The sequence below is a fragment of the Gastrolobium bilobum genome, unplaced genomic scaffold (genome assembly GCF_033153095.1).
Source record: "Gastrolobium bilobum isolate Gb01-03AN ecotype WA unplaced genomic scaffold, APGP_CSIRO_Gbil_v1 utg4266, whole genome shotgun sequence".
NCBI classification, from domain to species: domain Eukaryota; kingdom Viridiplantae; phylum Streptophyta; class Magnoliopsida; order Fabales; family Fabaceae; genus Gastrolobium; species Gastrolobium bilobum.
This window is the reverse complement of record NW_026896613.1, coordinates 55501-69870: the sequence shown is the minus strand read 5'-3', so window position 1 is coordinate 69870 and position 14370 is coordinate 55501. Positions and strand designations below refer to the sequence as shown.

Below are 14370 nucleotides of genomic sequence, written 5' to 3'. Positions count from 1 at the left end.
TCGATCGGTTAGGACCATCTATATTAATTAAACAAATATATATAGCTTTGCCACCTAAACTCGGAACAGTCATAGTGTTGTGTCCAATTGTAACTTAAGTAGAGAAGTGTTTGGGGGCATTACTATTATAGACAGTACTTTCACTTTTGCTTTTCGTGTATAAAAGGAAGGCCATCCATCTCACGTATTGTCTCAAGGTGTTGTTCATAACAAACCACATCATTTCTCTTCACTCTTCTTTTCTTAGATCAGTAACTGATCAACCATGAGTGCCGAAAATAATATTGGCAGATTACGCTTGTTGTTTACTAATGCAAAACCATACCTGTTAATGATTGGCTTGCAATTTGGCATGGCTGGCAATTACATCTTGGGCAAGGATATTCTTAATCATGGGATGAGTCGTTTTGTATTCCTTGTCTACCGCAATGCCATGGCCACAATTGTCCTTGCCCCTTTCGCATTCTTTGTTGAAAGGTGTCACTGACTAGTTTCAGCCTATTCATTCTGTATCTTCCTTAATATTTCCATCTAATTAAAAGTGTACGTTCCATTATCAGGGTCTTTCACGATTCATGGAAGATGGTTAGTCAATTTTAATTAACATTGCTTTTTTTTTTTTTTTTTAAATATATTGTTTTTCAGGAAAAGTAGGCCCAAGATGACACTTCCAGTCTTTCTACAAATAATGGTCCTAGGATTTCTGGAGTAATTATCTAAAACTTTACATATATTCATATGAGGAATATATAAACGCATATTTAATTACTTGCACTTTATGCCCATTTAATTGGCGAGAACTATCCTCTTTTCTAGGATAATAACCTTGTTAGTTACATGGCTAATTTTGACCAGGCCAGTTTTTAATCAAAGCTTCAGTTACTTGGGGATGAAGTACACTTCGGCTTCATTCACATCTGCTATTACGAATTCTGTTCCCTCTATCACCTTTCTGCTTGCAGTCGTTATCCGGTAACTAATTAAATAGGATATCAGTTTACTCATTTCCATATAAATGGGAACGCACACTGGATTTGCATAAAAACTCACTTACTTCTATTTACATATATATATAAAAAAAAAAGTGTACATAAACAATACTGAATAATTACTCAATTAAGTGCAATATAGTATGCAATCCATGCATGTAAATTATGGATTAATATGGCTAGATACTCCTTTCGTTTTTCTTTAGGTTGGAGCTTCTAAAATTTAAGGAGGTTCGAAGTCAAGCCAAAGTGATTGGAACATTAGTAACTTTTGGAGGTGCTTTGCTAATGGCAATTTACAAAGGTCCTGGATTCAACCTTTTTCATTCTGGAAGCACAACCCATCATGAAGATGGAAGCCACTCCTCCCACCAAACCACTGGAGCTGTTTATATACTATTGGGTTGTGTAGCTTTGTCTTCTTTCTACATTTTGCAGGTAAACCCCACGAATTTATATATTATATATAGAACCAGATATAACACTTAATATAAGAACAATAAGTCCTAGAGTTAAATTTAGTTGTTGATAATTTATTAAAAATTAGGGAAAAGTGTGTGTCATTTTAAAAGATGCAAAGTTGTGTCATTTTAAGTGAGAGAAATAAATAGATAATAGAAAAGAGAAAGTGGAAAAAAAAATAAAGGTGTGGGTCTCATTTTAAGTGTTTGGTTTGTTTGTTAATTAATTTAATTTGTGAGTCTAACTTTATAAATGACAATCATCATATACATATAAAGTAATGGCTAAATTTCAATATAAAATTTATTATTCTTATATATATAGCAAAAGTGTTTCTGCAGTTGTGGAAAAAATACTTTGTCTATCACATACAAAAAACTATCAAGAACGACATTGGATCCTGATAATTTTTTTTTAATTTAATGTGTCTCTTTTTTTATCTTTGAGACAAACACTACTTCTCTACCGCTATTGCAGAAAAGTAATGCCTAATATATATATATATATATATATATATATATATATATATATATATATTTATTGGAATAAACAATTGTCATGTCACGATGTGGCAAGTCAAAACTTTTTTCCAACTGACTAAAAAATACATGTGGGTTCCACTATCAATTTTTATATATAGAGAAAGAGGTAGGATCCTTTGACATCAGTGTTAAATTTAAATTTTGACACCTCATCTGAGAGCCGTTAGATCTAAAAAGATCAACAACTCTGATTTGTAAGCATGTGACAACATTGATCTAACGGCTCTCAGATGAAGTGTCAAAGGATCGTACCTCATATATATATATATATATATATATATGGAGAATGATCTGTTTACAAACTTTTTTTTACAAATTTACAAACTACACTATGTCTGACTGATAATACACTTTTGAGTAGAGTATTATTGGTCAGACATAGTGTAGTTTGTAAGAGTCTGTAAAAAAAAAAGTTTATATATAACCTTTTCCATATATGGTGAGCATCATATTTACAAATTTTTTGCTTACAAACTACACTATGTACTCCTGGAAGTACACTAGGTACTTTCGGGAGTACATAGTGTAATTTGTAAAAATTTGTAAACGGATCTTTCCCCTATATATATATATCAGAAAAGTATTTCTGCAGTTATTATAGATAAGTTATCTGAAATTTACTCCCAAAACGATGTCCTTTTGATGTTGAAATATTAAAAATTTATAAATATAAAGACTATTATAACCCTGAAATAAATTAAAATTATAAAAACACTTTGATTACAAAAACGATGTCATTTTGGGCTCAATGCAGATAATTTATCTGCATTAACTGCAGAAAAAATGAACCCTATATATATATGAAAATCATTTTCTCTTTATAATTTTTTTTTCCTATTAGTGTGTCATGGCATAAGTGGGGTCTACAAAATAGTCGAGAGAAAGAATTTTAAAGTGGGACCCACTTATAACATAAGTCACTAGTAGGAAAAAAATTTCTTTTTTAAAAGGAGACAATATTTTCCCATATATATATATTTATATATATATATATATGTTCATTTTTCTACAGTCAATGTAGATAACTGATCTACATTGAGCCCAAAACGATTTTGTTTTGGGGTATCATGGTATTTTTGTAATTATAATTTTTTTCAGGGTTATAATAGTCTTTCTTATTATAATTTTTTAATCTTTCAATCTAAAATGACGTCGTTTTGGGAGTGAATGTAGATATCTTATCTACATTCATTCTAGAAACATTAAAGTCATATAGGAAAAAATATTTATTATTTTAAATAACACAAAGTTATGTTATTTTTTCTAATTTATAAAATTAAAAATAAAAAAATAGAGAAGAGAGAATATAAAAATGAGAAAAGTGTTTGTCATTTTAAATGACATAAAGTTATGTTATTTTAAGATAAAGACAGACACGAAATTTTTTTTATTTAAATTTTAAATTAAAAAAAATCACTCATTTTCTCTCTCTCATGATTTTCATATTTTTCTGTGTCTATTTCTCTTCTAAAATAACATAACTTATGTCATTTTAAATGAGAAACACCAAACCCTGTAAAAATATACCAAAACGAGTAGTTTCACACTTAGTTATAACTAGTGTTCCACTTTCATAAAGATAATTAGCTCAAATATTTAAGAAACAAAAAAGTAAATAGCATTTTGCTTTGTAATCAATGCACTAATGTTAATCATGAATTGAAGTATGTGCGATTTTGTGTCTTTTTGTGGGAAGCAGTCCATAACGGTAAAAAGATACCCAGCGGAGCTATCATTGGCGACCTTGATATGCCTTGCGGGAACAGCGCAAGGTACTGCAGTGGCACTTGTGGCCGAGCGTCACTCCCGGGCTTGGGCCATTGGTTGGGATTATAGGCTCTATGCTCCTCTTTACGCGGTTTGTACTATTTCAACTAAATTTTCTCCTTTACTCACTAATACATAGTCACAAGAGACTTAATTATTATATTTAAATCTCCAATCACATAACACCACGAGATTTCAGGGCCGATTCTTAAGGCCTCATTGAGTGGTCAGCAAAGTTCCATTTAAGACAAGGTTAAGTCTACTAAATGTTAGGGTCCCATATCCGAAAAGGGTATATATATTGGATTTTTAATGTGCTTGTGAATGATTGCGGATGCCTGGTTTCAATGACATCATGCATTGTCTAGTAGAAATATGATATGAATTCGATTATATGAGATATTACATTTTTTTCTCAATCCAAAAAAAAAAAAAAGAGATTTAACAACATAAGGAAAAAAATCAATGTTTTCATTTTCAAATTTTAGAAGTTGCTATATAGTTAGAAAAATCTCAATAATTTCCTTTAATCTCGTTTCTTAATTTTTTAGGGAATAGTTAGTTCAGGAATTGCATACTACGTTCAAGGGATGGTGATGAAAACAAGAGGCCCCGTATTTACAACGGCCTTTAACCCTCTCTGTATGATCATTGTTGCTGGTTTGGGATCGCTTATATTAGGAGAACAAATCCATCTTGGAAGGTATATTTTTTATTTCAACTTGCTCTGCTCACCAAGCCCATTTATTCTTTCTTATGTATTTAATTTCTCTTTCCAATTCATTTATTTCTTTATTAAAAAAAAGAGGAAAAAAATAAATTCAGTTATTCATTTGTCGTTCATGAAATGAGTGCTTGTTGCACTTGACATATTTCATATTTAATAATCACACCTACATTCCTCATTTATGTTTAATCCTTTTAAAATTAAAAAAGAAAAAGAAAAGAAGCTTTGGTTACAAAATGCAAAAAGTGTACGTAACTTATTTAGCATAACTACTCAAAAGCTTCTAAATTACCACCTTATTCTTTTTGTTCGTCAGATAAATATTGTAATATTTATAAATGGATGGCAGTATCATTGGAGGCATTATCATCGCACTGGGCCTTTACTCGGTTGTGTGGGGCAAAGCAAAGGACTATTCAGACCCATCAGCAGCTGCAGGGGACACGAAATCACTGCCAATTACTGCAACTGATGATTCCAAAGTTGATATTTCTGACTATTTCGAAAACCAGCAATCAGCCAAGCAGAAATTAGAGGAGCCCAACAAAGTGGAGAAAGAAACAGAGTTGTATATTGTGAAGGTTTAATTACTAGTCATTGAATCCTCGTTCATCCACAATGCTTGCAATGAAGTTATAGGAACTACCTTGCATGCATTGCCTCTAGTCAAATCTCAATGTGCCAAGAGATAAGCCTGAGGCCCAGGCAACCTTTGGGGATTAGCCATATCTTGTAATTAGTACAGAAACTTGCTAGTAATTGGCAAGTTCTGTTTCTTTGAGTTTATAATGTGCTTCTGTAATGTATGTAGTCATGTAGATAAGGAAGTGAGGATTAGCAATTTAACACGCATGTTTGCTCTTTAATACCCACGTGATCACTACAAAATCTGAATTTTGTAAAGTCAACTACGCTTTGCACTTGACTAATCAGAAACATGCCTTATCTATTAGCAGTGCTGCCTAAATTTGTGTCACAGAAGTTATTGATTGATATCTGCAAGGTGCAGTATCATGCTTTATGTTTGAAACAAAACTAGAAAACAAGATGAATCATGTCGAATATTATGCTTAGATCAGTTAGATGCATTTGAAGACAAAAATAGAAAATGGTAGTTATCGCTTTAAATGTTAGATTGAATGTAAAGTCAGATTGAATATCAACACTTAGTTCAGTATCCTCCTTTTGCGTATAAATAATCATGAGATATCCTTACTTATCATAATGTTGATATGGCCATATTTGGGTTTCACAAAAAAATAAAATAAGTAATATTACTCAATTAGTTTAATTTTGGCATACACGGTCAATGCAAAGGTTTTTAAACTATAACTCAATCATGTATTGTAACATCATTACAAAGGCATGACTTTTGAAATAATTGTTATAAGAGTCAATTTTTTTAATAACATGATATTGAATTAATGAGTGATTTACTGTAAAAACATTTTACACTATGAATTAAATTAAAGTTAAAATTTTACTTAACTAGATGATGACAGCTTTGTTTGTGTGTATTTCAGTAGGCTGACGGGTGAATAGCTAGGTTGTTCCAACAGTTTTCTCATCAAGAAGGTCTTAGTAGGTTTATATAAGTTGAACTTAACGTATTCATGATAGTTAATTAAGTTTGAATAATCTAATATAAGACCTAGAACTTGGGCTGCATGTTTGACCTTGCCCATTAATTAACACTGGGCCTGAACATGGGCCATGATCACTGTCCTTAATTTGCAGTGCAAAACCTGATTATTAATTGCTCGCCTCATAAAATAGGCCCAAGCTATTGTGGATTGCATTTGTAAATAATATTTTTGTTGTCCAATCAAATAACCGTATAAACCTATGACACTATATGTAACTAGAGTTTCTGCGGCTCTTGGGCCTTTTCGAAGTGTAAGTTTTGCTTTACATTTGGATTCAGCCTCCTAAGTTGTGTGTGTGAAACTTAATTTTCCCCAATTTTGGAATTTAATCTGATATGAACGTTCATCACTTTTAGGAAATTTGTCCATACATCTCAAGAAAAATTAATTCAAAAGAATATAACCGGAGCTTGGTCTGAGAATACTCTCACAAATATGATTTTGTAAAATGCGATTTATAAATGAAAATATTGTCAAAATTTTCTCATTTACAAAATATTTACGAAATTCTTAAGATTTTTTTGAATTGAATGTTCTATATTCATGCATTTGGTTAGGAGATAATATTGTCAGAAATTTAAGAGAGAGAGAGATTTTTTAAAGATAAAAACCATCATACGAGCTTTCTTGATAAATTATCAATAGAATGAATATTGAGAAAACTATGAATGTACATAGACCAGACGATCTGATAGGGGCATACGGTCCGACATATATAAAGTTTGATATAATATATTCAATAAAATCGAGCAGCCTTACAAATTTACAGGTCGGCTTATAACGTATTATTTATTTTAATTAAAATAATTAAAATATTTATTTTAAATAATTTTAATTGATAAAATAATATTATTTTATTTTCCTTTTTTAATTTTTAAACAATATTAAAAGCATAATAGGCTTAAACAGGAAAATAAGCTTAGGTCAAGCCTTTTGATTTTTATACATAAGCTAGGTTAGACCTATAATTATGCTTATACCAAATTAATAGGTCAGACTCAAAATATTTTATATATGTCTAATCTACTTAGACCAAAGTTGTAATATCTCTGTCTCGAGCCGGTTAGTTAACATGCATATGGCATATAGAAGCACATCATATATATGTATTTAAGCAAAAGACTTATGAAAAGTATCACTAGTATCTTCTGTAACTAGGTGACTTAACTTTTACTTTCTGTTTACCTTGTGTATTGTCATGCATATCATATTTTTCATATTCTTCTAAACTATACAGTCTTATACTTGTACAAAAATTTAACTTGACAATCATGTAACCATAATCAATGCTCAATGACTATCCGAGTATAATAACATGTACCATCCCAGATAGGATCTTGCAGACAACATTTTCACTCTAAATTAGACAATCTAGGGATGAAAATCCTACAATCTTGTACATTGTACCTAAAATCCAGAAAAGTCCAGTCCAAATATACAATCCTAGAATCCATCTATGGATTCAAACATATATTGGCTCTGTGCCACTGATCATCTCATCTCAGTTATCAACATGTAATCTTGTACATGCTAATGAGAACAATATATCTCTGAATAACGATTGTACATGCCTAAATTTCAAAAAAAATATATACAACATATACACATGTCGCTTAAAATGACATAAGACTATATACATCAGAGAATGGTTATACATCATGACCCAAAATAATATATATACAATCCTTCAAAATATAACTACATGTATACATATATCTCTAATAGTCTTATTGTCACGGTCCTCTAGTCCTATGCAAGCCTCTTGCCCTGTGAGGGCTCTCCTACTGCTGTTGTGGTACTCGAAACATGTCACAGAATGGGGTGAGATAACATATCTCAGTAAACTCAGGGTTTATAGAGCAGTCTTCACCCATAAGTTCACTTCTTCCATGAAAAATTAGATACAAAGTATACATAATATCATATAATCAACACATATGGCTTCCAAAATCTTTGTCCTCAAGGATAGTCTAATCACATGACCTTCCAGGAGCTTTCTCCCCCAAGAAGATCCATACATGGTAATCCAAAGGCTTTGTCCCTAAGGATCATATACTTCCAAAGGCTTTGTCCCCAAGGAAGGTATATAAACCACAATCCCTATACCACAACATAATATGAGCATGTCCTACGTAAATGCAACTATACTAAGTATCTAACATCCTCAATCATACACACATCGAACCATAGCCCCAATGGACCATGGTGGAACAAACAATGTAGGAAAAAATCTCCTAAACCAAGATCTTACCTCTTAGCGCTCCAACACCAAGCTTACTTGAATTCCAAGAAAGTCACTCCAATGCTTGATCTTTCAAGATAATGTCACTTGTTTTATACCTAGTTTATCAACCAAGTAACCAACACCATAATGATTCCATTTCAAGTGTTAACATGCCCAAAGTTCAACACTTGAATCATATTTCATAATATTACATCTCATGCTTAAGTTGGTTCCATCACATTTTTCGTAGCACATTTACTTGCCGTAGATACAAGTCATGGCCTAATTGTTCTCAATATTAAAGAATGGTCATATAACACCATATTTCTTAAACTAAGCTAACAACTTAGTTTTCACACCTTGTTATCACTTAAAATGACTATAAACACATATTCTAAGTTCCATCCAAAATTTACAAAGCTTCCAACATGTCCAATTTTCATGATGACCAAAATGGTAACTTAGGAGTTCACCAATTATTTTCATGGTTCAAATGACTAACCGACTAGTCTACTCACACAAAGGCAAAATTAGGGGATTAGGATGGGCCACTGCCCCCCCTAAAATTTTATCTTTTATATATGCTTTATGAATTTTATCTAATTTTCTTCTATGGTACTTTTGCTGCAACACTATAACCAAGTAGGTATCAGCACAAGGAAGTGGTAAAAAAGCATGCTATCATTCCAGCAACACTTAAACAAAGCAGGAACCACAACATTTATCAAAAAACAACAAAAGCAAGCACAAAACAAGAAATGCTAAAAAATGATGCTATTGCTACAGCGACACTGCAACAAAGCATGTAAATGAATGTTTACCAACCTTTAAAAAAATAAAATTAAGTACACAACACTATACAGTGAGGAGAATAATTGAACATTGGATGTTAAAATATAAGAATTCTAATATTTAATGTTTATTTATAAAATAAAAGAAATTACAATAACCTTTATTAACGTATATATGGTTAAATATAGGGAATGTACGCCTCAATCTACGCCTCAATATAGATTGAGAGGAAAAAATGAAAACACCAGAAGAAAATACACTGTATTGTGATACTTCTTTTATCAAATTAAAGTTCATTTTCATTGAAATTACATTATTCAAATTACAATGGAAAGCAAACATGATAGTGAGCTAAATTGTATTTGTTAAAGTGTGATGATTTGTTCTCTTTAATATTTTACTTCAAAGAAATTCCAATGCATCGTCACTTTATTTTTCATACACTTTACTTTAACTCTTTATCGTTTTTTCCACTAATACTTTTCTTCATTTTGTAGCGATAGTCCATTTCTCCCGATCATCTTCATCGCGTTTTTATGAGGAAGGGGTCTTCTCAACAACTTCAAATCGAGCCCACATGTATCTTGGTAATAAGAGATTAATTAATGGACTGATGTGTTATAGTTTTTTTCTCTATTTGGGCTGATTTTTTTTGTCTAAACTTTGAGTTGGTAATTTTGGAAGGATTAATTTAGATTCTAAAAGTTACTTTTAAACGATTTCAGATTTGACAATTTTATTTGTATTTTATGTCTATGCTAATCTTTTGTATTTTTTTTCCCATGTAAATTCCTGGGTCTGCCACTGTACTGACACCAACATATTCAAGAAGTCATAAACATCATTTAAAAAATATTCAAAAACATTACCATATGGTTTTCACCTAAGATGGTCAAAGCTTGGTACGATGAGTCCATGAACTTGTTAAGTTTTTCCATAGCTATTAAATAGTCTATTTCACATTACAATACCCAATATTGTCCACTACCCATCATCCAAATCAAATTAAACACACTTCCATCATGCAATTTTTCATACATGGTTGAAAATGAGGACTTAAGGGTTCATTCAAATTTTACATGCTTTCATGTCTCCTGTATGGTTCAATCAACTCTACAATGGTCAATGAACCATATCCAACATCAATGCCAAACATTTATTCATGATTCAACAACATCAAAGTTCAACTAAACGTCATGAAACCTAAGTTTGCAACTTGAATTTACAAACATTTAAATCAAAGTTTCTTACCTTGAATGAACTCCAAAGCGCCCAAAGCCTAACCCCCAAGCTTTAAATCAACAAAAGACATCATCTTTGCCCTCCAACAGTGACAAAAACTTTGAAGGAGGGAGATATCTCAAACTAAGGCCTCTCTTGATGAACTAAGACCAAGGTTTTGTTCCTAAGATCCTAGGGTTCAACTTTGGTGAAGAGTGTTTGGTGTAAAAGTGATTGAATAAAGAGATTAAAAAACTTGAAGCTCCTCCTATGGTTCTTGGTTTCCAACGCTGGTTGTAACATCTCCATCTCGAGCCGGTTCAATTAACATACATATGATACTTAACAGAAACAACGGAAGACTTAACTTACGAAAATACGAACTAACTTTTTCTTTTTCTTTAATCCTTTATAACATGATATATCGCATTGCATACTTTTACTAGATTAATTCTTATTGGACAGAGACGAAAATCGGACAGAGTACTGTCTGTAAATTGGACAAATAGGGATTTAAGAATCTCACTCTCAAGATATCCTGATAGACAGTTATACAATATATACTTTCAGAACTACCAGATATCTATATAAGACCATATACCCATCCATGGGCGCATGCATAACTTGGCTCCGTGCCACTATGTCTAACATCATGCAAATCCAACATGTAAACATATAACTGAATACTGCATCATAATATAAACAAGCCTGAATACACAATTGTATATGCATCAAAACGGAAACATGTACAAAACATATACATGCCATATACAAGTATCGGATCAAACATAGTGATCCACCAAAAAGAATGGAATACAAAATAACCAGAATATACTCCAAACTAGCAGTAGCCTACAACTACTAAAAAATCTGGTCCGTCGTAGCACCTCTAACCACGGGTCGTGTTCCTGCCTTGTGAGGGCTCACCGGGAATCTGAGAACCTGAAATGATGTCCTCAAAAAGGGATAAGATAATAAATCTCAATAAGCTCCAGGTTTATAGAGAATTCTCCATACCCCTGGGCCCACTCCTGCATGAATGTCAGATACAGAGTATACATAACATCATATAACAGATATCATAATAGAACAAAGTATATCTACATATCTTATCAGAGGAGTACGCAGTCATTCCCAAGGGAGGATCCCAAGCGAAAATCAATGCACGTGTTCCCAAGAGAGGACCCCATGCGGAACCAAAACATATCAGAGGTGTACACAGTCAGTCCCGAGGGAGGACCTCAAGCAGATATTAGTGCATGAACAAATCAATGGCCAAAGATCAATACAGAAATCATATCAGAACCAATCATATCATGTTATCAAATAGCTCTATATGAATGCATCTATTCAAAGCATCAAATACAATCATACAATCCAACCATAGTTCACCAACCATGATGGAGCACACAAGTAGGAATTGACTCCTTAAAAATAGAGCTTACATTTTGAAGCTTTACTAATTTGCTCACTCGTAACACAAGTTACCTATTTAACTCAAAAGGAATCCACAAACGCTCAGTCCCTAAGCACACCTAGAGACATAATCCAAAACGAAGCTCAATAAAATGCCCAATGCCATGTAATTACAAGACATACATTTTTTTTTTACTTTCATTTCTTTTCATGTATGCCAATTCTCTGCCAATTTACAAGTCAAGACCATGCTTTCTTAAGATCATTATTTAACACATTTACGGATGATTACTCGTAACACAAGCAACCACTCGGTTTCATAATTACCTAGGGTCCTTAAATGACCCAACCAAGCTTCTAACATAATCTTTACAATTTTTAACATTTCCTAGTTCCACAATTCATGCAACGGCCGAAGCCAATACCAAGAAAGACTAGGAATTTTCATCAATTCTTTTTACACAACCATTGGTTCCTAGAACCCACACTTAGTCCCTAAATTATTCATATATTCTCATAACAGTTTTTAAGCCTAGCTTTGTCTATTTTTGTTCACAAATCTGTTGCAACACATACAAAGGAGCCAAGGTGCCTCTCATTATGTCTTAAATCATTTCACTTCAAAATCATACTATAGCCATGTATTAGGACCTAAACACATCATCAAAATAATTTTTTTAACATAATCATCCTAATTTTCCAAGGGATTTTCTGTTTGAAATCTCACTTTCACACTTAATTCACAACATACACCAACATACCAACCTCCACAATTTATGCAATTAAATTTTTGCACAACAAACCTTAACTAACCTATCATGGCCGAAACCTAAGTAGTGGCCTAAGGAATTTTTTTCAATTTTTCCAACTCATCATTATGCTTGTTTGACACTATATCATCATAAAACACACTAATGCTTCATAAATTTCAAGTTTTCACTTCATAAATTCTACACAAAATATGCTCATAATATTCAAAACTTAAACCATGAAAATCAAACGATTAGAATGAGGATTTCTTACCTCAAATCGCTTATCCCAGGTCCAAGGAACAAAGCCCAAGCTTGGCTCCAACTAAAACCATAATTTCTCTCTTGGATGAATAGTAACTCGAAATGAGAGGAGAGGAGAGGAGAAATTTTTACACAAGAATTTTCAGCCTAAAATAAGGGGTGGAACAGATTCATTGGATGATTTCCTATTGATTTCATGTAATGGACTTTTTCATTTGGATGCTTGTGTAGAGAGAAATCAAAGAAAAAAAACTTGAAACCCAACCCCCCTTCCATGGAGATGTCGAGCAGCAGAGAGAGAAATGGAGAAAGAAGACAGTGGCGCGGATGAAGAAAAACATTAAAAGAGTTGTAAAGTTAAGTTACTTTAACTGGGTAATAGCTTATCTATCTACACACCTCCATTCAATATCAAACTTTATCCAATAAACTAGAATATTTTTTCAGTCATATTTTTAACTTTATTTTTGCATTTTGGGTAATTTTTCTACACACATTTTTACTCCAAAAATCTCACTGACTGTATTTTTTACCCCAAAAAGAATCCTAATTAAATAATTAGATCTTTTACTTAATTTGACCCATTTATGCATGATTAAATATTTAATCACATACTATTTTCTAATTAAACGGGTTAGGAGTATTATACTGGTGAGGGAAGAAGAAGGAATGAAAATGAATTCCATTAAGTCTTTTATTTGCTTTAAGTGATAAAAAGTCAATAGGTTGACTTTGACCACCAAATTATCTAATATTTGCATTCTAATTCTTCTAATTTCTTAACCTAATAACTTAATTTCTAAACATAATTCAACTTTAATAACATCATTTCCATGTCACTAAATTCCTTAAATAATCCTATTATGACATCATAATTGAGTTTAGGCCAAATTTTGAATAATTATAATTTGGTCCATAAACTTTATCATATTTTTGTTTTGACCTAAATCTTTTCAATAATTCCTTTTAGGTCATAAATAACTTGATTGACATGCATTTGATTCGTATACACAATTATCTCATGATCTCTTGAAATCCATACTTAATTCCATGGTTAATTCATAATTAGTAACTTAATTGTGTGGGTTATTGATGAGTCTCCAATTTACTATGTATTAAGGGTCAATATAAGTGTGAAATTGATGTAAAAGTAATTAAAAAGTATGAGAATTATAATTAAATTGTTATTTTATTCTCAATAATATTCTCATAAGATTTATGATATTTTGCAGTAATTTCAGCTCAATAAAGAGATAAATTGGAGATATCAAGTAGAGTTACTTTGGATTTCTGAATTATTGAAGATCTTATCAAATCCTCGTTTGAATATTTTTAAGGAAAGTTTTCCATTAAATTAAAAAAAGGAAGATTTGGTCAAAGATATGATTAGAAGATTTGAAGGATTGATTCAAAGATATGATTAGAGATTCTAGTGAAGATTCTATTGAAGATTCGATCAAGATTTGAATCAAAGGGAATTTCTTTAACTTATCTCAGATTGTATCAGAGAAGATTGGTCCAAGATACACAATAAAGATTTGATAAAGATTTCTAAGCAAGGCTCAAACTCT

General features: G+C 31.8%; 1 protein-coding gene across 1 annotated transcript; it reads left to right on the top strand.

Moving 5' to 3' along the window:
• Positions 1-265: 265 nt before the first annotated feature.
• Positions 266-5074, top strand: LOC133300947 (WAT1-related protein At4g08290-like). The gene is made up of 7 exons (XM_061500531.1): positions 266-477; positions 646-708; positions 856-972; positions 1196-1427; positions 3693-3851; positions 4312-4463; positions 4837-5074. The coding sequence occupies exons 1-7, from the start codon at positions 266-268 to the stop codon at positions 5072-5074; spliced, it is 1173 nt and encodes a 390-aa protein (XP_061356515.1).
• Positions 5075-14370: the final 9296 nt, after the last annotated feature.

Bases quoted from the DNA above. Each gene is read 5' to 3' on its own strand.
- LOC133300947 (XM_061500531.1), top strand. From the start codon at position 266: ATGAGTGCCGAAAATAATATTGGCAGATTACGCTTGTTGTTTACTAAT. The intron at 709-855 runs GTAATTATCTAA...AATTTTGACCAG, and splicing joins ATGGTCCTAGGATTTCTGGA to GCCAGTTTTTAATCAAAGCT. The intron at 3,852-4,311 runs GTTTGTACTATT...TTAATTTTTTAG, and splicing joins TCTATGCTCCTCTTTACGCG to GGAATAGTTAGTTCAGGAAT.